Raw genomic sequence first — 26,319 nt, forward strand, 5'->3', positions numbered from 1 at the left:
CCCCCTCTAAGCCTGGAATTGGCGGAGATATGAAAGGATGAGATTATCCTTCTGCTACTGACACTTCCCATCAGATCTTTAGGCATCAGGTTTAGATCAAGGGCTTGGTTTACAAAAACATTTTGGCACCCAACTCCCTCCAGGATTTTTTTTTTTTTTAATATATATAGATTTTTTTTTTTTAATTCTTCTTGGAGCCAGTCTGCATCTTTTGGTGATGAAAGGCCTGTGGATATCTGCACCTCGGAGGGTTCCTAGTCTTTGTAAGGTATAATACTGTTAGTTTGGGAACAGATCTCTCCTTTGGGGGTAACGAGATTCCCGGGGAGTCGCGTGGATTGGTGTAATTCAGTAGGAAATGGGTCTTCAATTAATGAGTCATCAGAAAACAGCTTTTCCCCACATGAAGCCGGTAACCAAAACACTAAACCATCAGGTGCTGCAGTAAATATTCCTCTAACGACGCGCACGGAGGGGGGGGGGGGAAATAAAAACTTCCAGGGAAGTTCAGTACAAAGAGCTTGGTTGTTTATAAACAGAATGGTCTGAAAGAGGAGGAGGGGAGGGAAAAAAAACCCCACGAGGAGGTTTTGGGTGAAGCGTCAGGGCGAGTTACATCACCTGGACCACAGCGTGCCAATGTGTCACCCTGCCCTGGGCACCCCCGGGGGGTCCCACGGGGTGTCACAGAGGGGGACACAGAGGGGGGACACCCCATGGGAGGTGTCACAGAGGGGGACAACCCATGGGAGGTGTCACAGAGGGGGACAACCCATGGGAGGTGTCACAGAGGGGGACACAGAGGGGGACACCTCGCATGAGCATCTCCCGCCCCTCCGCCGTGTCCCCTCCAGCGATCCCTGGAGAACCCGAAGGGACCAAACAGATCCAAACAGCAGAAAAAAAGAGCGATTTCAACAGGTTTCTTTTTTTTTTTGTGCCTCGCAAATGAAGGTGATTTACTTGTCCTGATTTCCCTGCTTGATTGGAAGGCTCCTAGAGCACGGCTAATGCCGCCGCGAACGTTTTTGGTTATTTTAAAACAAATTGACTTCACTTCTGCGCTTTCTTTCCTCAATTACCACTAGAAAGAGGTGCTGCAGCTCACACTAATGGCTGTCTGGGGAGCTTAGGCTTGGAAAAAACCCCATATTTTATCCAACCAAAGGCAGCGCCAGCTTCTGGTTTAACACTATTGACTCCAAGAGCAGCAGCAGCCAGAATATCCCATTCCATTTAATAACCAGAATCAAACACCCGGCTTCCCTAATCTTGATTAACCCTGCTATCCATCAACTCCGTGTGCCAAACATCTCAGGAGGCTCCAGCTCCCGATTTAAGGCCCTGTAACAGCCACCAGTTGTTTTTTTTTTTGTTGTTTTTGGAAGGGCCTGGGAGGTTTGTGATGTGTTTGTTGCTCAGCAGCTTGGAAACATTTATCTCAGAAACCAACTTGGGGTGATCTGAGAGCCCCGAGCAGAAGCTGAGCTGACCAAAGTCAATCAGAGTTCATGGACGTGAATAGAACCAGATTTTATCTCTGCCTTAGATTGTGTCAAATAACCCAGCTTAATAGCCACGAGCACATTGAGGATTTCTAAATAAAGGGGTGGGTTTAGTCCCTTTAAAACATGCTTAGAGTTCTCTGGGTTAACCAAAATCTCATTTGTTTTCTACATTATCTCAAATTATGTAAGTAAAAGAGAAGCAGTAAAATCGTTCCACGCAAAGTTTTAACCTCTTGCACATCCCCCTGCCCCCAGCTTAGGGCTAGAGAATAATTGATTCTTCTGCATTTTCGCTACCAGTTTCGGTTTTTAAAGGTTTTATTTCTAAGTTTATAGCACAGCTTTTAATAATCTTGATTTCCTATACCTAGTGGCTGTTAAAATTATTTCTTATTGCTGCTCACCTGCCTGAAAAGGGACGTGACCATGAGCCTTTGTGAAATTACGGGTCCAAGTCTTGCATGCAAAGCTCCCTGCGGGCAGTGGGAGGGAGAACTGATGGCAGAAACTGATTTTTTCCTGGTGTCTGTCACAGCTTTTGGTTGGTAACCTGGCAGAAATCAGCTAAAACATCACCCTGTTCCTCAGCTTTCCATATTCAAGGAACACTGAGGCTTTCCAGCCACTGAGCAGCAGAGCCTGCGCAGCATCAGGAGCAGCGGAGGTGAGGGACCCAATCGTGCCTCAAGACGCAGAGCAATGCCTTTCTTCTGGAACTACCTCACTGGATTTGATTATTCCCGAAGTCCCTCCCATTTTTCTACACACACACAGGGCCAAAGAAAGGCTTGGTTTTGCCTGAGGAGCCGTCCCTGCCGCGATTCCCGGTGGGATGGGAAGAGCGGGACCCAGACCGTTCCAGGGCCATCATTCCTTTGGCAAGGCGGGAGCACATTTCCCTGCTGAAGCCACAGAGGACATTAAGGGAGAGGATCTTGCATGCTGATCAAGATAGCAGCGCAATCCTAGCCCAGAGCACATTCCTGATCCACTCCCGGGCTGGCTGGAAGAGCGCGGTGGAGCAGCAACAGGAGCCGAGCAGAGCAGAAACTTCCAGCACCCACACTCCCCTTTGCTTTTCCTTGCTTCCCCCTCCCCTCCCCGTGTCCCCCACATCCCAGAGCCTCCTTACCTGGCTCCACCTGGTCCGGTTCGTGCCGGGTGTCTGTGGAATCTGCCGCATCCCCGCTCATCTTGATCTCTGCAAAAGGAGGCACAACTGATTTTAATAACAGGTCACAGTCCCAGGCAACAGGCACATGTGGCTTCCACTAAACAGCACAAATGAATGTGTAATTATAATAAACCATCAGACTTTCAAATTTCTGATTCCTCAACATACAGGCACTAGAATATTCATCAGCTCCGAGGATGCACTTTCCCTCCTGTTGCTCTTTGCATCCCCCTCACTCCTTCTCCCCCTCCCCACCTTGCTGTGGTGCTCCCACCCTTCACCCACAGGACGAGGGGTCGATTCACCACAGAGAGTCCCCCCCAGCCCCACTGGGCTCTCTCCTGAGCTTCCCAAACCTGCTGGGGTGGTGTCCCTTTGACACCCACCTCCACCACACCTGCACTGGCAGGGGATCCCTCCCAGCTCTCCCCTCCTCTCCCAAATCCTTTCCTCGGCCCTCAAGACGGCCCATCAAACTCAACTCGTTTTCCCCACTCCATCTGATCCCTATTTGCCCACTGTTTTCCCTGTTTTTTCCCAGTGCACGTGCTCACACCCCTCACAAGCCACCGAGAAGCTGCTTTGCTCCAAAGCATCATCCCCAACCCAGGAGCACAAAGAGACCTTTCCCATCAAGCTCCTGAATATCCCCCCCATCCTTATCGAGGCCATCGAATTTGTCATTTACCCTTGAAGTGATGGCTGCCACCACACCCGGGGCCACTTTCTCCTTCGGGCACGGCTGAAAGAAAAGGTGGGAATGGTCAACTTCACCCTGGATTGCTCATCTCCTCCTCAAAAGAGGCCAAGGACACAGCGGTGAAAGAAGGGAGAATATCTATTCAAATTCAGATGGACACCCCCTTGGCCCTTACACCTTTTGCACGGGAATTTTAACCGTTTCCAGACTAGATGGGGGTGAAAAAGAGAGAGATAATTTATTTATTTTTTTTTTTATCAAGACCCGAGTGATTTGCATGTTCTTCCTGCAGCCAATCCCGGCCACAGGCTCATCCCATTTGCATCGGGGAATAACAACAGCGGGGAAGCTGGGCCAGTGTTTGCTGGGGGTTTTTTGGGGTAGAGAAGGCAGGTGGAAGCCATCTAAAAGCACCATGCAAACCTTTTCCTCTTCCCTATATCCACCTTTTATTGCTTCCAAACGGCCAAAAGGATTAGAAGAACCCTGTGGGGTTTTACACTCATTTCCCTCTGTTGCTCACACTAAAACAGGCAGAGCTTTGTGTGTGTTCAGGTTCTGTTCTCCCCTATTTAAACAGCAGATAATCTGCTTTTTGGCCAAGATTTAATATCTTTGATCAAGTTAATGTTTGAAACTTTCTTCAGTGAAGGAATAAAGGTAGGAAGAAAAAAAAAATCAGGATTTTATACCAGAGCACAGAAACTTTCACATACTTCAGAAACTTCCTTCCCTCAAATTATATTAAGGAGTGAGGGGAAAAAGGAGAGAGAGAGAAAAAAAAGTTGTGGGATTTTTTTTCCCCTTCAAATAAACCCTCTGCAATTAAGACATGAATGTTTAGTGGGGCTTCTAAAGCATTTCTACTGCAGGAAGAGTAATTACCATCAGCTATAAACATCTTCTTGTCTTGTAACACTGCCAAGGGACCCTAACTTAGGCAATCTACAAAGCACAAAGTTTTGCTGCCTGCCAAAAAGCATCTTAAAAAAAAATAAGAGGCAAGTTCTCATAAAATAGAGGAAGAAAAATCTAAAAGCCTGCAGAAGTTTGGTGCTTGCTTTGGTGAGAAAGCCTGAAAGCTTGCAAAAAAAAACCAAAACCCAACCAAAATACATGTTAGTGAAAGGAAATATTTAAACCCCAAGATCGAGGAGCCCTGAATGGGCACAGAGCAAGAACTGGAACAGCTCAGGCAGAGCTGAGGGAGGGATGAAAAAGCAAAGCAGGAGAAGCTCTGTCCCTCCTGCAGGAGTGACCCCCCATCCCCTCGGCCATTCCGACCTGGGGTGGGTGGGGAGGGAAGGAGGAATTGCTGCTGCAGCTCGATTCCATGTGGCATGTTATCCATCAGTGGAATCCCCTCCTCCCGGAGCCGGGAGATAAGGAGATGCCCTGTGATCCTGGTGGAAACAGCACGAGGGGTTTATGTGCACCAAGATTCAAATTCCCATTGTAAACGTGCACGAGTTATTGCTGTTTAAATATCTTGTGGGGGAAACAAACAAACAAGCACAAACAAACAAAAAAAAACACAACCAAAAAACACCAGGAAGAAAAGGAAAATCTTTTTTATCAAAGCCTACTGATCTGAGAGGTTTGGGGCTGGCCAGCTTTTGTGTCCCTGTGGATCATCCTCCAATGATCCTTAAGAAGAAGCAGCAGACATACAGAGGAATCACTTTCTAATATGACATAAGCCAACACCTTTCTATTGACATTTAAGAGTCTCCCACTATAACCAGGACAGAGTGTTGCAAATCTAGATTTGACCTCTGCTCCATCCAAAAAAAAAGTCCCTCAAAGACAAGGCAGGCTGTGAGACTGAGTCCAACTACACACAGCTTTGCCAGGTTAGCAACACACAGAGAATAAGCAGGCCAGGAAAAAAAAAAAAACCAAACCAAACCTCTCTGGGAAAAATAACACAACTTAGGACTGCCTAATCCTAAACCACAGCCCTATTAGGAGCCGCCACTGCGGCCTGGGCCATATTAAAAATGTGCTGCTGCACCTCAGCTCCCAAACATACCTGGAGTAGGGGTAGCTGGTTTGTTCACCCAGACCAAAGGAGCTCTACCAGTGCAGACACTTCTCTGGGGATATATCTGCATCTGTATTTTTGCTGAAACAAATGGTGTCAGCAAATAAAGCCTTTCCCAAGCCCTTGTTCCCCGTAGCTGTTCAGACATGGGCAAGGGTAAACCAGCCTGATGACTTTAAACATGGAATCCAGTGGTGGAGGAGGGGGACCATCACCTGGAGTCTGCTGAGTGTTTTGTGCTTTAGGTGCCTGAGCCCCTCTGGAAGCTGCAGGAAAGGGGAAATATCCAAAATGCCTGGGGAGGAGGTGGTGGTACCCACCAGGGAATTCTCTCAGCGGGGAGGAGGGTGAGCAGAGCCAGAGCAGCCCACCCTCACCTGGCACTCTGTGTCTTCCCACAGAATCATTAAGGTTGGAAAAGCCCAGGGGGGAAAAAATGGAGCACTCCTCTGCAAGCAGCTTCTTACAAAGGGACCCCGAGGTTTTTGGGGACCCCAGAATTGAAAAGACTGTCTTTGCACAAGGGTGAAAAAACCCCTTCCCACCTCTGGTGGGCTCCCTCCCTGCACAGAAGGTGGTTAAAGCTTCAGCCCTTGTGACCGACAGCACGGGGGGATGGAACTCAATCCTGTGCAGCTCTTGGCCAAACCCACCCCGGGAGAGATGCCACTGGCTCTGACAGAGGGCACAGTATCGACCTGGGGAATCTTCTGGTGAGGAAAGAGTCGCCCACAAGCCCAGAGCCTGCGGGGGAAGTGTCCCCAAGAGACCCCTCACAGCAGCCTGGGGGCTCAGGAGAGCTGAGCTCCCAGCCCAGCCCAGCCCACGAGCCTCCCGCAGCCTCTCCTCATGGCCAGGGCTCCCCAGCTGCCCCCTCAGGGAGCCAGCCCGCTCAGGGGGGTGCTGGCTGGCCATGGAGGGGCTGTGGGCATCCCAGAGCTCTAGAGAGGTTGGAAACAGCCACGGAGCAGAGGCTTTGGCCACCTCTGCCAGCCTGACCTGTGTCAGGGGGTGGCATTGCTGCACCATCTGCCTCGCCCTCGGGCCTGTCTGCGAGCCCACAGGCAGGCAGGGCTTGTTGAGGGGCTACAAGCTCTGAGCACAGACCCTCCCCAGCTCTCCCTGCACAGCAGGACTCCCAACATCCACAGCATGCCAACAGGCATCCAAGGGAACGAGCCCTGGACTCCCAACACCCACAGCGTGCCAATAGGCATCCAAGGGAATGAGCCCTGGACAGACTGATGGGTGAACCCTCCCCATCCCTCCAAACCAGGGGCTAACAGAGCCTTTTGTGCTGCACAAAGCACCAGACACAGGTCACTAGCACATGGCTTCTGCATCCCAACACCCTCCTGCCTGCCCCTGCCACAGGCAGGGCTGTCGGGATCTGGCTGCTCCCACCCCAGCCTTGCCCTCAGCTCCGTGTGCCCAGGGATGTGGTCCTTCCCCTTGAGCTCAGGGGCTTGAGCTGAGGGCAGAAGCTCTGTCGGGGTGAGCTGGAGCTCAGCACAGCTCCAAGGGACTTGGCAGGGATTGCCCTGGTTCCCCAGCTAACTGCAGAGCAAGGTCTGCTCAGAGACAACGCGATACAATCTCTGGATCAGACCCCCTGGAAGGAGTCTCTCTGAGTATCCCTGTTCATTCATTCCTCACCGAACCCAGCCTCCCACAGCTCCCTCCTCATTCATTTCTCCCTCCTTTTCCCTCTTTGCCGTTAACTTTTCTCCCTCCAACCCGTGTCCCATCTCACACACACACACACCCACACACCCACCCCTTGCTGCATCCCTCCGTGAATTCACCCCCTCTCACTCCTCCCAGCTCTATCCCCATGGCAGGACCCACAGGTCCCACCAGACCTTCCTTTCCCAGGTACCCGAGACATTTCTAAGCTCTGCTCCCGGCCCCACGTCGGGGCTGGCAGCGGGAGCGCTGCGCCCACACTGTGGGCATGGCTTGGCAGCCCCCTAAACAAACCGGGACAGCATCCATCCCCGGGCAGGAATGTGGGCACTTCACCAGCCACTCCAGCGGGAGAAAACAGGAGGGAAAGCAGGGAGGAAAGGTCGCGGGAATCAGAGCAGCCCCATTTCCTGCCCGAGCCCACGGTCCCAGCGACACGGCGAGCTCCAGCCCGATCCTTCCTCAAGCGCCCTTTACCTGCGTGCACAGACTCCAGGTTCACCATCCTGCTGGCGGAGGGAAATCCGCGGTGTGCCCAGCCTCCTGCCGTCAGCCCCAGGTTGCCAGGGGCTGCCAGTTTGCCCTCCCTCCCTTGCCACCCGCTGCCTCTCGAACCGGCCGTGGGTCCGCTCCCGAAGGGACCTAGAGCTCCATTGCCTGTTGCCATGCAGGGCCAGGTGAGCATGCGGCGCGGTGCCACGCCTCGCCCCACCTCCGGCTCCCTCGGGTGCCCTGACACCCAGCAGCTTGGCGTCAGGCCCATGCAAAAGCGCCCATTTGCATATTAGTAACTCGGGAATGGATGGATGAGTCCCTGCAGCGCTGCCAGGGCGCGGGGTGGGGTGGGAAGGAGGGAGAGGAAAGGAAGGAAAGGCGGGTTGGGTTTGCCCGCCCTCGGCTGCGCGGATGCACCCGCAGCACCTGCCTGCTGGGCTGAGAGCGGGGGGCTCCGCCGGCTGCCCCGCATCCCAGTTGTCCCCGTGGATAAGCTTTTGGCTCTGCCCTTTGCCGTGCACAGGTAGGAGAGGCCGAGGCATCGGGCCAGGCTGGGCAGCAGCAGCAGCACCCCGGAGGGAAGGTGTTGGAGCTGTGGGAACAGCCCCTCCGGCCAGCAGCCCTGGCGCTTCATTTTGGCCGCTGGTAACCCTGGGGTGTGCTCAGGGGGATCCAGCCTGTGCTGTGGAGCCTTTGCATCCCCTCAAGTCTGCCTTGAACCTCAGTGATGCCACACGGGACAACCAGCACGAAAAGGGAAGTTAAAAGCAGAAAGGGAACCTGCCTCTCCAAAGATACAGGGCAGGGTTAGGATTAGCACATGGAGACTCCCCTCTCCTGACACGGGCCCTCCAGGGTACATCTGTGTCCCCAGGAAGAGGAGAGAATAGCAGACAGCTCTTCCTCCTTATCCACTTTGTTTAAAGCTGCAGTATTTACCAACTTCCAGGGAAGACAGGTAAAAAAAAAGATTCCCTAACGTTGGCTGCTTCTGTTGGAAGCTGCCAGAGGCCAGAGCCCCAGCTCTGTGCTGTGAAAGGGACCGAGTGACCCCGACGGCCCCAGGTGTCACCATGTGCCACCTTGATGACCCCACCACCCCCGGAGTAGCAGGACATCCCCGTGACAGCCCGGACATCCCCGTGACAGCCCGAGCCCCGGCGCTGCCTCAGCCCCCTCCTGAAAGCGTTAACGCTCAATCGGTAGCTGCCAGGTACAAGCTATCGCACATTCATCTCTCCCTGGGTAATTCACGTTCCAGGGCTCCCGGCTTTCCCACATACTGCTCTCCCTCCCTGGAAAGACAGGTTTCTCCGAAGAGATGGGTGGGCGGGCAGAATCTCCAGCCTCACCTCCAACCCAGTCCGGAGTTCGGGGGGCTGGAGCTGCCCTTGGAGTGCGTGGTCAGGGACCTCCATCCTCGGGACAGGAAAGGGTGGATGAGTTCAATGGAACAAGGAAAAAGTGGAGGGGAGTCGGGGGAAGGGGTGGAAGGGGGGGAAGTTCCCGGGTCAGACTGACATTTTCAGGACTGGAGATTTCTGCAGCCGCCGCAGCGCTGCTCCAGGAAGCAGCGAGGTGACACGGGGCGCTTGGCACAGGCAGCCCCTGTGGAGCTGCTGGAGGGGCTGGACTCCTGCCACCGATCCCCAGCTCCGGCCATTCAGGCCCTGAGCCCTGGGGCGTTCCTGGGCAGCTCCTGCTCCGTTTTCTAGTGTTTTTGTCTGGGTTTTCCCCATCGCGGAGACCGACGCGATCAGGTGTCTTCACTGCGTCAAACGCGAGCCCGCCGGTGGCTCCCGGCCAGCCTGAAAGGTTGGGGAACACGAGAGCTTTCCTTCCCCCACACCAGAGCACATTTTGGACACGGATCAGGAGTTTTACCCGACAGTGGGCTTTTCTCTCCGCTTTTCCATCCTCCAGAGCCAAGCAGCCTGTCCTGGAGCCCCAGGAAGGCAGATTCTCCCGGGTGGCATCTCCAGCTGGACAGGAATCCTGGGCATCCTCCGGGCAGGGAAGCTGTCCCGGCCACGGACAGGGCACCAGTGCCCTCTCCTGGCCCCAAACAAAGCTGCGAATGACTTTTTATGGCGATTATTTTGTGGTCAATGAAACAGCGGGGGAAGTAGTATTTTGGTGGTTTTCTCCCCAAACAGCCACGGGAGCAAAGCCCATCACCTGAATACCCGGGGCTTTGAGGATGTGCTGTGCAGGGAAGAGAGAATGCACTCTCCTTATTAAAAATCGGGGGTGGATCACAGCATCAGCACTTGAAATAAGACCCCCTTCACCAGGCAAAGGCAGATTTGCTTTAACCCCACCTGAGATGATCCCTCCTGGATGTCAGCAGACACGCTGCTCTTCCTTTCCGTGGCCATCAATGAACGACCCTCCTGCTCTCATCCTCACTGTGCTCCTCCAGTCCTGCTGCCAATGTTTATTCCCCTCTTGGGGGAAGATAAGCCCTGCAGATAGCACTTGATTTATGGGCTATGGCCTTTGGACTGGAAGCACCAGCTGCAGGGAGACGTTACAAAATCCCCCACGTGCTCGTGGCCGACTGCACCGGGGAGGTTTCCTGTCTCCACCTGCATCAGCTGCTCTCCGGGGTGTTATTTAAGTGTATCAGGGACTTTTCTCGGGAAAAGCAAACGAGCTTCAGTTGTGTCCTCGCAGGGCTGGGGAGGGCGCGGTCCCGCAGGATGCGCGGCTGGACCACGAGCATCCCTGTCCCGGGCATCGCCGTGCTCCGCCAGCACCCACTGGTGGAGGCCGGGGATCCTGCACCAGGTTCCAGGTATCCCGGAGCCTCCCAGCTACAAAACCAGCACATTGGAGCCCGCGGGGATCTGACCCGCTGCTCCTTGTGTCCGTCCCAGCATCCCTGCCCAGCAGGGAGCAGCGGGAATGGGCTACACAGGACTGCCCCTAATCCTCTCCCACCCTCTCCCATCCCACCTGCCCCACAGCTGGGTTTAACTCAGCAACAGGGACAAATCCCACGGGGTCCTGCAGAGCCAGGGACAAATCCCTGGCAGTGCTGACCACGTCAGGGAAACAGAAATGACTTCACCTTCCCCAGCAACCACAGGAGAGGGTAAATTGGCTCGGTGGGTGAAGAGGAGAAGGGCTGAAATCCTCGTCCCATCCCTGCATTCTCCACACTAGAGGGAATCAGTGCTCCACATTTCTGCCTCCAGCCCCTGAGAGCTCTGAGCTGGCCCAAAATTGCCTCCCTGCCCTCCCCTCAGCTGTGCCTGCAGAGGGATTCACAAGGAACACCTTCTGGAGGCTGCAGGACCCAGAGGAGCCTCCAGCCTGTCCCCCCATGGGACCACGTGGAGAGAGGAGCAGGAACCAGCCCTTGCAACCCCAGGACCTGCTTCCTTCTACTGCTGCTCTTTTAGTCACCAGAGCTCAACTCAAAGCTCCCACAGTTGCTTGGGATGAGTCAAACCTGTCTCCCCATGGAGAAGCTGAAAGCATGGAATGGTTGAGGTGCAGGACCACGTTGGTTGAGTGTCAAAAATTCCTGGTCACGCTGAGGGCAGGATGTTCTCCCCCCATCCATGGGTCTGCACGAGGTACAGGTTTGAGACTTACCCATTCTTAATCAAGAACCCAAAGTGGATGGGACAAACCCACAGACAGTATCATGCACAGAAAAAAACTTTCAGGCCAAGGATGCTTTAAAAAAAATCAGTTTATTTTACCTTACAAATGATAAATAATTTGTTTAAAAAAAAAAATCATTTCAAGTGTGTTTTACTTCATGTTCCAATATTAAAATACCTTTCCCTTCTCCCCCCCTTAAGTGATCGATACAAAAATAATTGTGACCAAATTATTTTTTCTTTTTTTTGTCAAAAATTCCTGTATTTTAGGCAAAAAGGCACGTTGTGAAGGCTTTTCACCAGGAGGCACAGGGGGTCCCAAAGACCCCAAGAGCTTCTTTCTCCTCCCTCCTTGTTCTAACTTGAGGCAGCACTGCTACAGTGCTTTTTGTCTGATCCCTCCAGGTTTATACCAGGGCCAAGGTCAGCTTCAGTGTCATCCCTCTTTAACATGGGGGGGAAATCAAGGCACAGCAAAGCAGTACAATTATTTAAGAGCTTCTTGTGAATAGCTGGCAGAGTAGGACATAAAACTGGACGTAGATGTAGGATGTTGTCTCCTTCAAAACCCACCTGGGATCATCCTCTCCCCCTGGAACCACAGAGTTAGGATGGCAGTCAAGAGTCACAGGACCAGCACAAAAAGTTGGGCCTTCACTAGTCTAAACAGGGATTAATTAGAGCCCTAATTACCAGCCCTTTAAGGGGCACAAGTCATTGCTAGGATATATCCCTCCATGAAATCTCTGGCCACGGGAAGGATACAACAGCCAGCAGGGCACTAGAGAAAGCTACAGGCAGCTCTTGCTTTGGGTGGGCTTCGTACCTTCCTTGCTCAGGGGATGTGGTCCAAAAAATCAGCTGTTTTCCCACTGGGAGGTGGTGAAGTCAGCGAAGGGGGTTCTTCAGTGGCAGAGATGTTTGACAACCCGGGTCAGCAAGGCCATTTCTCTCCCTGCCCCGACCCCACAGCTCGAGGCTGGTGGCTGATCAGAGCTGCCCCTTTCACTCCAGAGCAGGGCAACACACCCCCTTCCCGGTGCTTCACCCCCAAAAACCTGCCTCCCCTGCTCCCAGGGAGCTGGATTTCTGGCAGCTGGCAGGAGAGCATCACGCACAGCGAGCTGGGCCCGCTCGTCCCGGGATGAGGCAGCGGCAGGCGGGGAGGGAGTCACAGGAGGCCGGAGGGAAAGGCACACACACAGAGCTCTCCTGGCACAAGGCACCGCTGTGAACAGCACTCCTTCTTCGGAGCAGCCAGCTCCAGGAGCCCTTGGAAAGAGGCTCTCCTCCTTGAAGAGCGGCAGGAGACGAGCTGCCCCTCGGAAAAGTCCCGGGAAGCTGCGCTAAGTCTCCTCGTCCCAGAGGCAGAGCTGCTTCTGCGGCACGTAGTAGTCGAAGGTGTAGCCCTTCTGGCAGCTGCGGATGCCACACTTGTAGGAGGAGACCTTGCCCCCGGCGTCCCTGCTCTTGCAGTACTTGAGCATGCAGGGGTACCACTCGATGCTCAGCGAGTAGCTGCAGATGCAGGGCTTCCAACGGTCCGGGCACAGCCGGCAGCGCTGCAGCTCCGGCAGGTCCGAGCCCTGCGGCAGCACCTCGAACATGGAGCCGTCCACCCCTGTGGGAGAGAGCAAGGACACTGCTCAGGGTCACTCAAGAGAGCAGGGACGCTGCTCAGGGTCACTCAAGAGAGCAGGGACGCTGCTCAGGGTCACTCAAGAGAGCAGGGACGCTGCTCAGGGTCACTCAGGAGAGCAGGGACGCTGCTCAGGGTCACTCAGGAGAGCAGGGACGCTGCTCAGGGTCACTCAGGAGAGCAGGGACGCTGCTCAGGGTCACTCAGGAGAGCAGGGACGCTGCTCAGGGTCACTCAGGAGAGCAGGGACGCTGCTCAGGGTCACTCAGGAGAGCAGGGACGCTGCTCAGGGTCACTCAGGAGAGCAGGGACGCTGCTCAGGGTCACTCAAGAGAGCAGGGACGCTGCTCAGGGTCACTCAGGATCACTCAAGAGGGCAGGGACACTGCTCAGGGCCACTCAACATCACTCAAGAGAGCAGGGACACTGCTCAGGGTCACTCAAGAGAGCAGGGACACCACTCAGGGCCACTCAACATTACTCAAGAGAGCAGAGACACTGCTCAGCATCATTCAAGAGAGCAAGGATGCTGCTCAGGGTCACTCAGGAGAGCAGGGACACTGCTCAGGGTCACTCAAGAGAGCAGGGACACCACTCAGGGTCACTCACAATCACTCAAGAGAGCAGAAACATCATTCAAGAAAGGCAAGACCACAGGAGGAAGTTACCAAAGCAAGCACTGCTTGCTCCAATATGGAACCATCCACCCCCTGGGGGACAGAGCAGAGACATCACCCAAGGTCACTCAAGTTGACTCAAGATCACTCAGGAGAGCAGAGACATCACTCAAGAAAGGCCAGACCACAGGAGAGAGCCACCAAGCACTGCTCTCTGCACAGTCCCCAGGGCGAGGAGGAGGAGGTTGGACAGTGTTTCCAGGGGCTGTTTGGACATGAGTTGGAACAGGAACCATGGGATAACAAAGTGCCTTGGGGAAAGTAAGTCAGAAAATACACAAATGAAGACAGTGAAGGGCCTGGAGGGGGAGACTGAGGGGAGTCTTGAGAGAGACTGAGGGGAGACCTCATGGCAGTTCCAACTTCCTCGTGAGGGGCAGAGGAGAGGCAGGGACTGAGCTCTGCTCTGTGGGGACCAGGGACAGGACCCCAGGGAATGGCCTGGAATTGTTAGGAGGAGGGTTAGGTTGGATATTAGGAAAAGGTTCTTCCCCCAGAGGGTGGCTGGGCACTGAACAGGCTCCCCAGGGCAGTGGGCACAGCACCAAGGCTGCCAGAGCTCCAGGAGGGTTTGGAGCCCTCTGGGGCACAGGGGGTGACTCTTGGGGATGGTTCTGTGCTGGGCCAGGAGTTGGACTCGATGACCCTTGTGGGGTCCCTTCCAACTCAGCACATCCTGTGATTCTGTGATATTTTTTCTGGGTGATGGACCAGGTGAAAGGTGACTTGGAAAATATCCAGCCAGGTTCAGCAGGAGAGCACCAGCACAAGAAGTCAGATCTGCTGAGGAACAGGCCACTGCAACGTGATACACAGGCCTTAAAGACAGCGAGGAGGGAGCCAAAACAATCCCTGCTGATGCCCAGGAAGCTGGCAGGAGAGATGCCAGCCCCGTGCCAACGTGCTGACAGGAGCGGTTCCAACGAAACCGAGGGAAACTCACCCTTCTCCAGCCAAAACTTGACATCTTCTTCCCGGGTGTAAATGGCTTCTTTGGCCTCTGCACACACGTTGTGGATGTGGGAGCTCAGCTGGGCCCCCTTGCTGAAGTTCACGGCCACGTCCATGCTCAGGTGCTCCAGCCCCCGAACCTCCTCGGCCTGACGCACCGTCCTGGGGTTTTTCTGCACAGGGGGAAAGGATCAAAGCTTGAATCCCGGGGGCAATGGGTTATTCCCCATAGCGTGCTGTGATTTCACACCAACACACGATGCATCTGTTTAAGAATTAGCCTTCAGACAGCCAACTCCTTCCTCCTCATGGCTGACACATAGGAGAGGTTCTCAGCTCTCCCTGCCCCAGCTCCAGGTGTCAGGGATTCCCAGCACATTTGCTGACACCAAGGGAGATGCACTGGGAAAGGCAGGAATGGGCTGTGCTGCCAGCACTGAAACAGCCAGTGAGCCAAGAGCAGCTTTAATAAAGCTGTTTTGTTCAAGGACCTGGCTCCTGTGGCAGGAGTTGTTCTGAAGAGAGAAATCCCACCTTTCCCTGGCTCCAAGCAAAGCCAAAGTGATCCTTGGCAGGGATGCCCATTTTCTGGGAGACATGTACCCTGCAGTGGCCACTCCTGAGCAAGAACTCAGGCTTTTCTTTTCCCCAGCCTGTCCCAAAGATGTGTGAATGGATGTTCCTCTGGAAATGCACCTGGGTGGAAGGCTCTTTAAAAACTTGTTGCTGCTGAACCCATCATGTTTTACCACTGCTCTGATTTGCCTGTGATGGTTTCTCAGCGTTCTGTCGTGACAAATGGCCCCAGCTCTGACCTGACTTCACTGGGGCAGGGATTTTCATGGCCACCCACCCACTCACCCTTGATACAGGCTGGACTAAACCCTGCCTCCCTCTTAGGCTCAGTACCACTGATAAACTTAGTTTAATACCAAGTCCCTCAAGCAGGAGGGGTGGTCAAAGGCGTGTCTGAGAGCTGAACACTCAGGCAGCTGCCTGGGAAGGGCATCCAGCTCCAGGAGAGCCTGGATGGAGCCTCGTACCTGGCGCAGCTTGGCCATGGACTCGCTGGGGATGATCTCGTTGCGGTGGAGCCGCGTCACAAAGCACAGAGCCTGGAACTGGCTCTGGCCCCTCTCCAGCTCCCCCAGGATTAAGGCACGGAAGATCTTCACCTCCTGACAGAGAGATACACAACAAGAGTGAGAGTCACAGATCTTTGCCATCAGTGGGGTGAACCGAGAAGCTCCGGCTCCAGCCAAAAAACAAAGTCCAAGGTCTCATCCTTGTGCTACCTGAGCACAGGGGTGTAGTCCCAGGTTCAATCCCACCCAGAAGCCTGCAGGGGAGTCACTGCTGCACGGAAAGAATTAAGGGGTTTCCCAACCCCACTGTGGCAAGGACAAATTGCTGCCAGGTCACATCCCACATCCACGGCTTCCTCAAACAGCAGCTGGGGGTTCTGTCCTTCACCAAGAAGGGAGGCAACACTCCAAGGAGCCTTGTTTGGTTTTGTTAAACAAGTATCACATAGCTATTATCTCCATGCCTCACTTAGTAAGCAGTCCCAAATCTCCCCTGCTGCCTTCCCTCACTTGCTTCTGGACAACTGGTATCCTGGAGAAAAAAAATTACTAATTTTTCTGAACCCAACAGCATGTGGAACAGAAATGAAAATCGAATTGTTAAAGCCAGAATAGCCCATTATGATCAGCTGCAGCCGACCTCCTTTTCTGCCTGGGTCAACAGTTTTGGTATTTTACATACAGACCTTCTGACACAGTCACAGTCATGAAGGAGGCTTGGGAAGGAAGAGATACCAAAAATGCTTGTGAAATTGCTATGGAATCATTATTTTTTCACAGATTTAATGGGGAGACTTCCCACTGAGACACTGGCACCACTGGAACAACCCACATTCCCATCTACATGCAGTCCAGCTGCCTTCCAGCTGTGAGCTCCCACACCAAGCACGGCCCACGGATGAGTGGCCTGAAACCAGGAGCTGACTCTGGCATGTTCTTCAGCTGTGGATTTAATTTGAATTCGCTTTGAACAATCAGCATTCAGCCTGGAAAAAAGCAAAACAGGGATAACCATGTTTTGCACTCAGGCTGAAAACCTCTGCAGGCAGGAGATTAAAAACAGTGCAGCACTTCCCAGGTTGGAGGCAATTTCTGTAAAATGAGAACGTGCTGAGCAACTGATTAATCCTCCTGATCCGTCTATTTAAGAATTAGCCTTCAGACAGCCAACTCCTTCCTCCTCATGGCTGACACATAGGAGAGGTTCTCAGCTCCCCCTGCCCCAACTCCAGGTGTCAGGGATTCCCAGCACATTTGCTGACACCAAGGGAGATGCACTGGGAAAGGCAGGAATGGGCTGTGCTGCCAGCACTGAAACAGCCAGTGAGCCAAGGAGCAGCTTTAATAAAGCTGTTTTGTTCAAGGACCTGGCTCCTGTGGCAGGAGTTGTTTTGAAGAGAGAAATCCCACCTTTCCCTGGCTCCAAGGAAAGCCAAAGTGATCCTTGCTAGGGATGCCCATTTTCTGGGAGACAAGTACCCTGTCCTGAGCAAGAACTCAGGCTCTTCTCTTCCCCAGCCTGTCCCAAAGCCTTGTTTGACTTTCCCCAGCTTCCCAGCTCTCCCTGCCCTGGCTATGGCTCAAGTGGAGCAAGAACCAAAGCGTGTCACTTAAAAAATATCTCACATGGAAAGAGCCACCAAAGTTTCTCCTCCTCAGAGAGCACCTTTCCCCCCTCAGCCACCTCCCCTCTTTCCCGGCAGCAGGAGCAGAGTGAACCAGTGCCAAGGTGGGTACCCAGCCAAGGCAACAAAGAGCACCCTGAACCTCTGGGTTTCTGCAAAATTTCCCAGCAGGGAACAAGTCCCAGCAGAGCTTTGTGGGGACTCTCCAGGTGAACTCATCGCGGGGGCGTCGGGAATCCTCGGCCCTGCCCTGCACTCCTGTGGCAGGGACACTTCATCTCCTGCTTGGATCTGAGTGACAAACACTCGGTGTGACAGGGAGCAGCCAGTTCTGGGGCACTGCAGGTGACACAGCCCAGGCCCTCAGGGCACGGGGGGAGCAGCTTCTCCTTCCTAAAGGAAGGAAATCAGTGCTCCGAGCTCCCAACACCCCTGTGCCTACCAAAGGGACATCCAGCAAAGACTGGCCTGCAAGGAGGAGCAGGGAAACCACCAAACTTCTCCCCTCCTCGTGCTGTCCTCAGCCAGCTCCTCCAGGGACTGTCATCTGGGGGGTGAGAACAACCCATGCCCCATGTTCGGGGTTTATCCAGCAGGGACTCACAATCCTGTGTGGTCCAGATCCCTCCACTTGGAGTGGAGCAAACCAGTTCCCAGGGAAATTAATTATTTCAATGCCTTCCTCCCTGCAACCCATTCAGCTTTCCTGCTAAGATTTTTTCCCCCCCAAGGCCATCAGTGCTGCTGTGGGACCCACTTTTGTCTCTGCTGTCACGTGGCTGCTCAGAGCAGGGGGCACAGGCAGAGGGGATGTGCTGCAGGGGTGACACCAATTCTGTGCCCAATTCTGTGCCCTGTCAGCAGCCTTTGCTGTGGTCAGGGCCCCAGGGAACAGCCACAGCTGGCCAGAATTCCACATGCTTGGACAGCACATGCAATGTGTTCCTGCATCCACACTGGGGGTCCAGCTGAGTTACCCTGAGTGGGTGGGGATTATGCTTTTTAACCCCTCTCTTCCTAGAATGAAGTCACTTTGGTGTGTTGCCACATATTCAGGGTGAATCAAGGATGTGCTGGGAGAGGGGGGGAAAAAAAAGCAAGCAGATTTTCACAGCCATAAGATTCTACAAGTCAGAGTGACAAACAGCACCGTGTTTTAATGAGCCCACCCCGTCCCTCCTGCCTTGAATGACCCTCCTTTTCTATTTTTGGTGCCTCTCCAGAGAACAATCTGCTTTCCCAATCACACAGATTCAATCTTGGACAGATGCTTTCTGTATCACCTGGTCATTTGTCAACAAACACAATGGCCCCTCTGCCAGAAGGAAATTCTGAAAGCACCACACCAAAATACCACAGAACATCAGCCTTGTCAACAAGGACCCTGCATGCACTGGCAGGGCAAGTGTTAAAATACCATTAACCCAGACTTGTTCCCTTGTGTTTCCAACTCAACTTTTCCAGCAATCAAAAGGGAAAAGAAACTTTTCTGCATCTTTGTGCTGACCTTGAAATAAAACCACCCACTTTGTTCTCAGGCCATTTTTAACAACGGGCAAGATCACGTTCTTCAGATTAGATACAACATTTAGGGTTGCTGTCCCCCTTCACTGTTTTATTACCTTTTTTTTCCCCCTACTATGCAGGAAAATAAGTGTTTTCATCACATTCTTGCCAATATGATAAATGGTCACTGTTGCACTGCCACCAAGTCCCAGGTTGGACTTTTACTGACCAGTATGTGCTGCACTAAAGAACAAAAAAACCTGGTGTGCTCTGAGGCCACAACTCCTCCAGGTTCAGCTCTGGAGGGGAGGCAGGGCTGGAAGAGAAATGAAAATCCCAACTCTGTGGAAGCCTCAGGCACTGCTCAAGTCCCACCAGTGTCAGAGGAAAGCAATGTGATCTCATTTAGCTCCTTTCTTCTCCAGCCCCTGGTCTGGCAACCACAAATTACCAGCAGAGAGGAGGGGAAAAAAAATAAAAACCTGCTTTTTGGACTAAACCCCCTGCAGTTTGAGCCAGGGAAGTGGAAAAACCATTTGTGGAAAAACCCCAGCATCCTGGCCACAGCACAGCCACGCAATCTGGCTCGGGGCAGCAGGGCAACAACCCCAGCTGCTTCTGTGAACACTCAGAGCCAACCCCACGACCTTCACTGGGGAGGAGAAGTTGTGCAATTTTGGAGAGATGAGCAGCAGAGGAGCACGGGGAACTGCCCGGGTGCAGAGGGGGAAGCCTGGCCAGGCTGCTGCCTGCTCACCCCATTACTCACTGCACAGCCAGCTCCCCACTCCTTTATCATTTCCTGCCTTTTTTCAGCTATTTTTCCAGCAAAGCCACGGGGCAGAGAGAGCCAGTTCCCAACTGCTCTAAAACTGAAGAGGAGGAATGAGCTCCTGCGAGTCCGAGGCTTGCAAAGCCTTCCAGGGCCCATCTGTGTGTTTCCAGCAGGAGCTGAGGGGATGCATGGAGCTCAGGATTTAGCAGACTGGAGCCAGAGACCTTCAGAGAACCTGAACCCAGAGGTAGCTTGACTATAATAAGGATGAGAGCCAGAGAGGAGATAACATACACCCTGCTGGGTTTGTGGATGAGAGCTGAGCTCTCCAGAAGAGCTGAAGCAAGTGAAAAATGCTGAAAAAACCAAAATAAATGAACACCTCAGGACACCAGCAGTCCCCAGGTCACATCCCAGGCTCCCAAAGGGCCTACCTAGAGGATCTGTAATGAGGTTGGATTTCCATTGCCTGGGAATACATTACAGTGTGCAAGTTTGCAATCTGCAGGCTTGAGAGCCCTCCCTCCCTCAACTTCCCTGCTGGGCCACGTCTTCTTGCAATGTTTTAATATTGTTTTTTTAATAGGAGCCATGGGGCTGCTTCCCTGCACATGTGCTGGAGTGCTCGGAGCATGCCATTGCTTCCAAAATCTCCATGGCTTCTGCTGCCATCTGAGAGAGAGGTGGGCTTGCCCCTGCACCCACCCAAGATGGAAGAGGGGACCCCAGGAGCTTGCAAGGAGTGCAGCTGAAAGAGGGAGAGACACCAGGACAATCCCTGGCAAAAGGCTCCAAGGTTCACAGCAAGGTTGGGACACGACACCTTCCTACCTCATGGGCCTGAGCTTCCTCCTGCTGCAAAACCAAAGTCCACCTGAGCAAACAGTCTGAAAGGGGGGTTGGAACAAGATAACACAGCCGTGGCACCCACAAAGCCCTGCCACCCACACGGCTGCAAGCGGCTCTTCTCTGAGCAGTAGGAAGTTCACTGCACCCAGCCAGGCTTGGAATGCTCCACGCTGGCCAAGGAGCCACTGAGAAGGGTGGGATTTTGGGCTCCAGCTCAGCCAGCATCACCTCCCTGCAGAGAGGCCACCTCTGGCACTCTGGGCTGGGGGGAGAGGCTGTTGTCAGTCCCACAGACAGCTGTCAGTCAAACACTTCCCACCCCACACACACACACGAACGAGCTCCCAAAGACAGCAGGAGCCCACCTAAGGAACTAACCACCCCAGAGACATCCCAGGGATACAGCAGAGCACGGACACCCCCACCCCGGAGTCAGGAACCCGAGATCTCCCTGTGCAGACTCTCCTGCCCTGCCCCTGCTCCGTGCCCAGCTGTGCCGAGCCTGTCATGCAAAACTATGCAGAGCCATGCAAAGCCGTGCCGTTCGCAACGAGGAGCAGCGCTGCCGGGGTCAGCCGGGTGCAGGGACACTGCCACCCATCCCACCGGGACCTTGCACCGGCTACTGCCAGCACCGAGGCAGCCCAGGTCACAGATGTGACACCAGCGGGGACAGCGAGCCTGCTTCACCGGCTCGGAGCTGTGCGGAGCTCTGCAGAGACCTCAAACAAAGACCCCAACCGTGCGTGAGGATGGACGGAGTTTCCCCTACACGTGCCTGTCCTGCCAGCTCCCGCTGTTTGCCTGCGCGGACTCTACTCCAGCACATCGCCCCATGGTCATCCGGGCTGCTTCTCAGTCTGGGATCACCGCCTCCCTCGCCTGATCAAACAGTTCTGGCCCCTGGAACCCCCAGGTTCCGAGTCCATCCCAGCCCGGAGGGAGGAGGGGAAGGACCGCTCATCCCACGAAAAGCACTCACAGCGCCGTGACCCGCGCGGTGCCAGGGGCCAGCGCTCCCATCCCTCCGCCCTTCATCTCCTCCGGGAATCTCCGAGGGAGCCCCTGCCCGGCCGGCGGGCGCTCCGCGCATCCCTGTCCCGCGGGGATGCTCCCCTCGGCCCCGTACCTGTCTGAAATCAGCCGTGAGCGTGACGAGCGCCCCGTCCGCCGCCCGCAGCTCCAGGCTGACGCAGTCGGCCCCGCTGTCGGCCTGCAGGCTCTCCTCGGTCACCTGCCCGCCGGGCAGCCGCACCCGCACCCGCAGCTCTGCCCGCGCCGCGGGGCCGGGCAGCGGGGCCAGCGCCAGCCACAGCAGCGCGGGCAGCGCCGGGAGCCGGTGCCGCGGGCCCCGCATCCCCCCCGCGCCCACGGGCTCCGGGCAGGGCGGGCGTGGGGCGGGGGCGCGCACGGCGGCGGGGGAAAGGCGGCCCCGCCGCGCCCCCGGCCCCGCGGGGGTGGCTCCGAGCGCCGCCCGCTCGCCCTTTTCATCCAGCGACCGCTCGCTCCCTCCCTCCCTCCCTCCCTCCCTCTGCGGGCTCTGCCCTCGCCCCCCGCCCGTCACTTCCCTCCCCCCCCCCCCGGACCCGGGACGGCCCCGCCGAGCAGCGCCCGCCCCGTCGTTAAAGGAACAGCGCCGGGACGGGCGGGGGAGCGGCGGGAGAGCATCGGGAGAGCATCGGGAGAGCATCGGCCGGGCCCGGCCCCGGACACGCGGGGCCATTCTCCGGGGTCCCAGCCCCGCACACGCGGATCCATCGCGCGGAATCCCGGCCCCGCACACACGGATGCATGTTCCAGCACTGTTCCCGCACACACGGATGCATGTTCCAGCACTGTTCCCGCACACGCGGATTCATCGTCCGCAGCCCCGGCCCCGCACACACGGGTCCGTTATCCGGGGGCCCATCCCCGCACAAACGGGTCCATTATCCAGGGTCCCATCCCCGCACAAACGGGTCCATTTTCCGAGGTCCCATCCCCGCACAAACGGGTCCGTTATCCAGGGTCTCATCCCCGCACACGCGGATCCATCATGCGAAATCCCGGCCCCGCACACGCGGATCCATTGTCCAGCCCCATTCCCGCACACCCCGCTCCCTCCTGCCAGCCGGGAGGATGGAGAAGGGGTCTGTTCCTGCCCGCTCCGGTGTTCTCCCACACGCCCTCTGTGTTTTATTTTCCTCGGGTCCCCCGCTGGCTACAAACTGCAGCTGGGAAGGGGATGAGGAGGCAGCGTTTGCACAAAGCCTGCACACATCACTGAATGGTTCAGGTTTGAGGGGACCTTAAAGATGATCATCCCCACGGGCAGGGACACCTTCCACTAGGCCAGGTTGCTCAGAGCTCCATCCAGCCTGGCCCTGAACACCCCCAGCTGTGTTTTAGCCACAGCTCCGTGCCCTCTGAGCGGGTGGTTGTTGCAAATCAAATGACGCCGGCAGGATTGCTGGGGCTCTCCCGGTGCCACAGGTCTGGTGTGAGCCAGGCTGGATGCATCCCTGCGCCTAAGGATGCAACACAGACCCCTTTGGAGCTTCCCCCACAGGCATGTGGGCCTGGGTCACTTCAGACCCCGCAGCTCACACTCAAAATGCTTCCAACCTGCCCTCCACCCACCCTGTTCTGTGATCACTTCCAGATGGGCAGATGCTGCTGAAGGGCCCCTTTGATTTCAAAAGGTCTCTCTGCAAACACAAAGGTCACTGTGGCAGCAGGATCAGGGCCCCGGAGAAAGAGCTTTGCAGGAGAAGCACAGAAATAAATAGAAACAACCATTTAAAGCCACGCTTCCAGGCAGAGAGATCACTCCTGTCCAAATAGTGCTTTTTGTGTGACCTCACACAAGTTTTAACCCTAAATTTTCACAGCTCCCCTCCGGCAAATTGGCTCCTTGAAGTGCTTTTTGGGACAATAGCAGAGCTAAAAATAAGAGAAGAAAATGTTAAGAGGTGCAAACGGGGGAGAAAAGCAGCGGCTCAGCTGGGACACAAAAAGAGAGGGAGGGCCCACAAGGTAGGAACCCACAGGAAGGCAGAGCCTCAGGACAAAGGCTGCAAAGGAGAAGGCCCCACTCACAGGGAATTTATTCAGAGGAGATTATGCAAAAAGACAGGAGGGGCTGGAAGGAAGAGTGCCACGAGGGCAGTGGGCACAAAGAACCCTTGGGGGACTTCCAGACTCACTGCTCGGCCCAAATCTGGGATCCACATCCCTGTGGCACTGGGTCCATCAGCTCCCAGCTGAACCCCAGGGACCAGAGCACAGAGTGGCAGTGCTGGGGGATAAAGGATAGTGGGAGATCAGGCCTCCTGCTCCCTGCAGCTCCACACCTCTGTGGGAATGCTCTCTCCTAGCTGCAGGTTTCAGCAGTGGAGCCTGGGGTGGGAGAGGTAATTCCAGACTGTCCCTCACCGTGCTGCTGAGCAGCAAAGCTGGCTTGGAGCAAGTGATACTGTTCTTCTCCTGGTAGTTCCTAGAGCAGAGGAAATCAGGCTGGCTCAGAGAGCTCTTCCCAAGGCTCAGCAGCTCGCCAGGAATGCTGTAGTCCTGCAGATTGCAATTTGAGCAGGGCACAGCTCCGACCCGGGCACGGCAGACTTGATCCCAGCCCCAGAAATGAATGTCCAAGATAAGAAATCCCGGAGGGTGGGGAGAGGATTCTAAAGAGTGAATAGTTCTTAGCAGAGAGCAGGGGAGAGAAAAGCAATCAGGGGGCACGGAGGAGGGTGGGGGAGAACTTTGCTGAGGTTTGGAAGGGACTGAAAGCTGCCAAGGGAAAGGGCCAGACTGGTCAGCAGGTGACACCTGGAATTACTGAGGAGCAAGGGCAGCTCAAAGACTTGGGGACAGCGACTGAACCAACACTTCACTGGTGTCAATCAGCCTCTTCTGTCTTCACTGCTTGCTCCTAATGCATGGAGTCTCTTTTCTGAACTACAGCAGAGGTGAAACACGTCTTACACTCAATGTACCCACTGCAGGATCAGTTGCCTTTAATTTTCCTGAATGTTAATGATCTGGGCCAAGATTTTCTGGTATGTGAGCACGTTGCAGTCTTTTACTGGGAGGAAACTTCCATTAAAATACCTCAGCCACGGCTGAGAACAAGGTTAAGGAAAAAAAACATGCTGTTAAAAGAAAACACTCTTCACTGTGCTTTGTTGTGAAGTTCCAGTGCGTGGGAGCAGGGAATTACAATCTGACACAGGGTTTGCCTTGGTGCCTCTGTCATCCCTGGGGAAAACCACTAATATCTGGCCAAGCTACAAATCTTCATTCCCTCTTCCTCACCTCAGAACTTCATTTACAGCAGCTCAGTGTCACACGGGTGCCTTGGAAAACCAGGAAGGGATCGATGCCCACTAAAGCTGGACTCAAACACTTGCTGTGAGAGCTCAGAGCTCGGGGAAAAACAGAAGCAGAGGGTGTGAGAAGTGCTGCAGCATCCACACAAGGCTCTGTGGGTAACCTTTTTGCAAGAGCCCTGCCTCCCTTTCATGCAAATTTACCAGGCAAACAAAAATGTTTGTAGCCACCCTGTCTTCACCACTTGCCACCCACTTGTTGCTGCGTGCCTGCTGTAAGGGATGAGGAATAAATAACCTGCACCATCTTCCCCCTTTCCCCCATTCCAGGAATGCATCTGACCCGTGTTGTGTCAGCCCTCCCACCCCCCAAAAATAAAATAATAATAATAATATCCTTTCCCCTCGTAATCCAAAACCTGCTGCAACTCTCTCTTACACAGTCTGGGATGTTTCCTGCCCTGAACACAGGAGGTTTTAAGAGCAAGGAGAGTGAAGGTGCTGTTTCACCCCGATGTGAGTAATCAGTCAGTACTCCAGAGGCCATTAGCATCCCAAGTTTCCCCTCCCGTGGAGGAGAGAGCAATAATTACTGCTACTTTCTCAGCAACTTACAGTAAGACTCTATGGCCAGTTTGCTTATTACCAGCACGAAACCAAAGCATTTTTAAACACCACAACAACAGCACCACGGGCACATCAAAGGCTGAGGGTGTTTGTTGTGAATGAGCTGCTTATTTCTAAGAGACCAGCCGTGGAACCCAGCGGGGAGCTGGGCTGGGGGAGGCTGAGGAGCAGCTTGCTGGGAACTGCTCTGCTGCCGGGGACGACTCAGCCTCCCTTGCCTTTGGGGGGGCAAAACACACCCCTCCCACCCTCTGCCCTGCCCGGATGGGGTGCCTGGAGGGCTGCAGGGGGGCTCCCATGCAGGTGCAGCACCACACCCCTTCCAGATCTCAGCTGATGTCGGTCCCACACAGCTCTGCTGCTGCAGGAACACGCCGGCGTGGTTCCCCTCAGACTGCTGAGTCAACAGCCACGGCGCTTCCCGAGGAGCTCCAGGTCCTCCAGATTGCCTCTGCTTCTTCAGAAAGGCCTTGTTTTGCCATTTCGAGTTGCCTTTGCCCCCGGCACCGTGGAGTGTGTGACCAGGAATTCAGTGCAGGAAGCTCTGGCTCTCACGGAAGGGACACATTCAGCCTCTGAAGGTCTGGGCCATTCCCAGCTGCTGGGGTCCTAAAAGTACCAACAAGCCTTAAATGTCCAGCCTCAGCCCTCCCCCTGCATTGGGCTGTGCCTAATGAGCTGCACACAGCACCCTTGCCTGGGTAAAGTGTGGAGGAGATGGATGGAGCAAGGACCAAAGCTGCTGCATCCACCCCTTTGGTCAAGGCAAGAGGTTTATGCCCACTTATAACAGACCAGGATTGCCCCCAAACTGCCATGGGAAGAGCAAGATCCTGACTCTGCTGCTGCTGGGAAGCAGGATGGAGTTGGATGGAGGTAGAACAAGGGCTTGAGGGGCCTTCCTCGTGCTCCTGGGGCGATGGATTCCCTTGGGGAGCCACTGGCAGCTTTTTCCAGCAGGGAAAACGCTGCAGTTTGCTCATCCCAGGGGCTGCAGAGCTGAGCAGAACTCCAGGAAACGTCCCATCCTTGCAGCCTCAGGGCTGTGCCCTGATCA

At 54.8% G+C, this 26,319-nt stretch overlaps 2 protein-coding genes across 3 annotated transcripts in view; both read right to left on the bottom strand.

The window, feature by feature from the left end:
* Nucleotides 1–7,875, bottom strand: part of POU2F3 (POU class 2 homeobox 3) — a 41,067-nt gene extending 33,192 nt beyond the window's left edge. Inside the window, exons 1-3 of one of the 2 annotated variants that reach the window (XM_051812257.1) lie at nt 7,590–7,875; nt 3,371–3,424; nt 2,641–2,709 (exon numbers count right to left, since the gene is read on the bottom strand). In XM_051812257.1, coding sequence (XP_051668217.1) covers nt 2,641–2,709; nt 3,371–3,424; nt 7,590–7,875 — 409 coding nt within the window. The remainder of the gene's footprint in view (nt 1–2,640; nt 2,710–3,370; nt 3,425–7,589) is intronic. The other variant, XM_051812258.1, reaches the window with a different exon arrangement.
* A 3,417-nt stretch (nt 7,876–11,292) lies between these two features.
* On the bottom strand, nt 11,293–21,721 carry OAF (out at first homolog). The gene is made up of 4 exons (XM_051812281.1): nt 21,458–21,721; nt 15,532–15,666; nt 14,481–14,661; nt 11,293–12,842 (listed from the first exon to the last, which is right to left on the bottom strand). The coding sequence occupies exons 1-4, from the start codon at nt 21,683–21,685 to the stop codon at nt 12,568–12,570; spliced, it is 819 nt and encodes a 272-aa protein (XP_051668241.1). The 5' UTR covers nt 21,686–21,721; the 3' UTR covers nt 11,293–12,567.
* Nucleotides 21,722–26,319: the final 4,598 nt, after the last annotated feature.

This window comes from Manacus candei, unplaced genomic scaffold (assembly GCF_025592945.1).
Source record: "Manacus candei isolate 608988 ecotype Guabito, Panama unplaced genomic scaffold, ASM2559294v1 h1tg000086l, whole genome shotgun sequence".
Lineage (NCBI taxonomy): Eukaryota > Metazoa > Chordata > Aves > Passeriformes > Pipridae > Manacus > Manacus candei.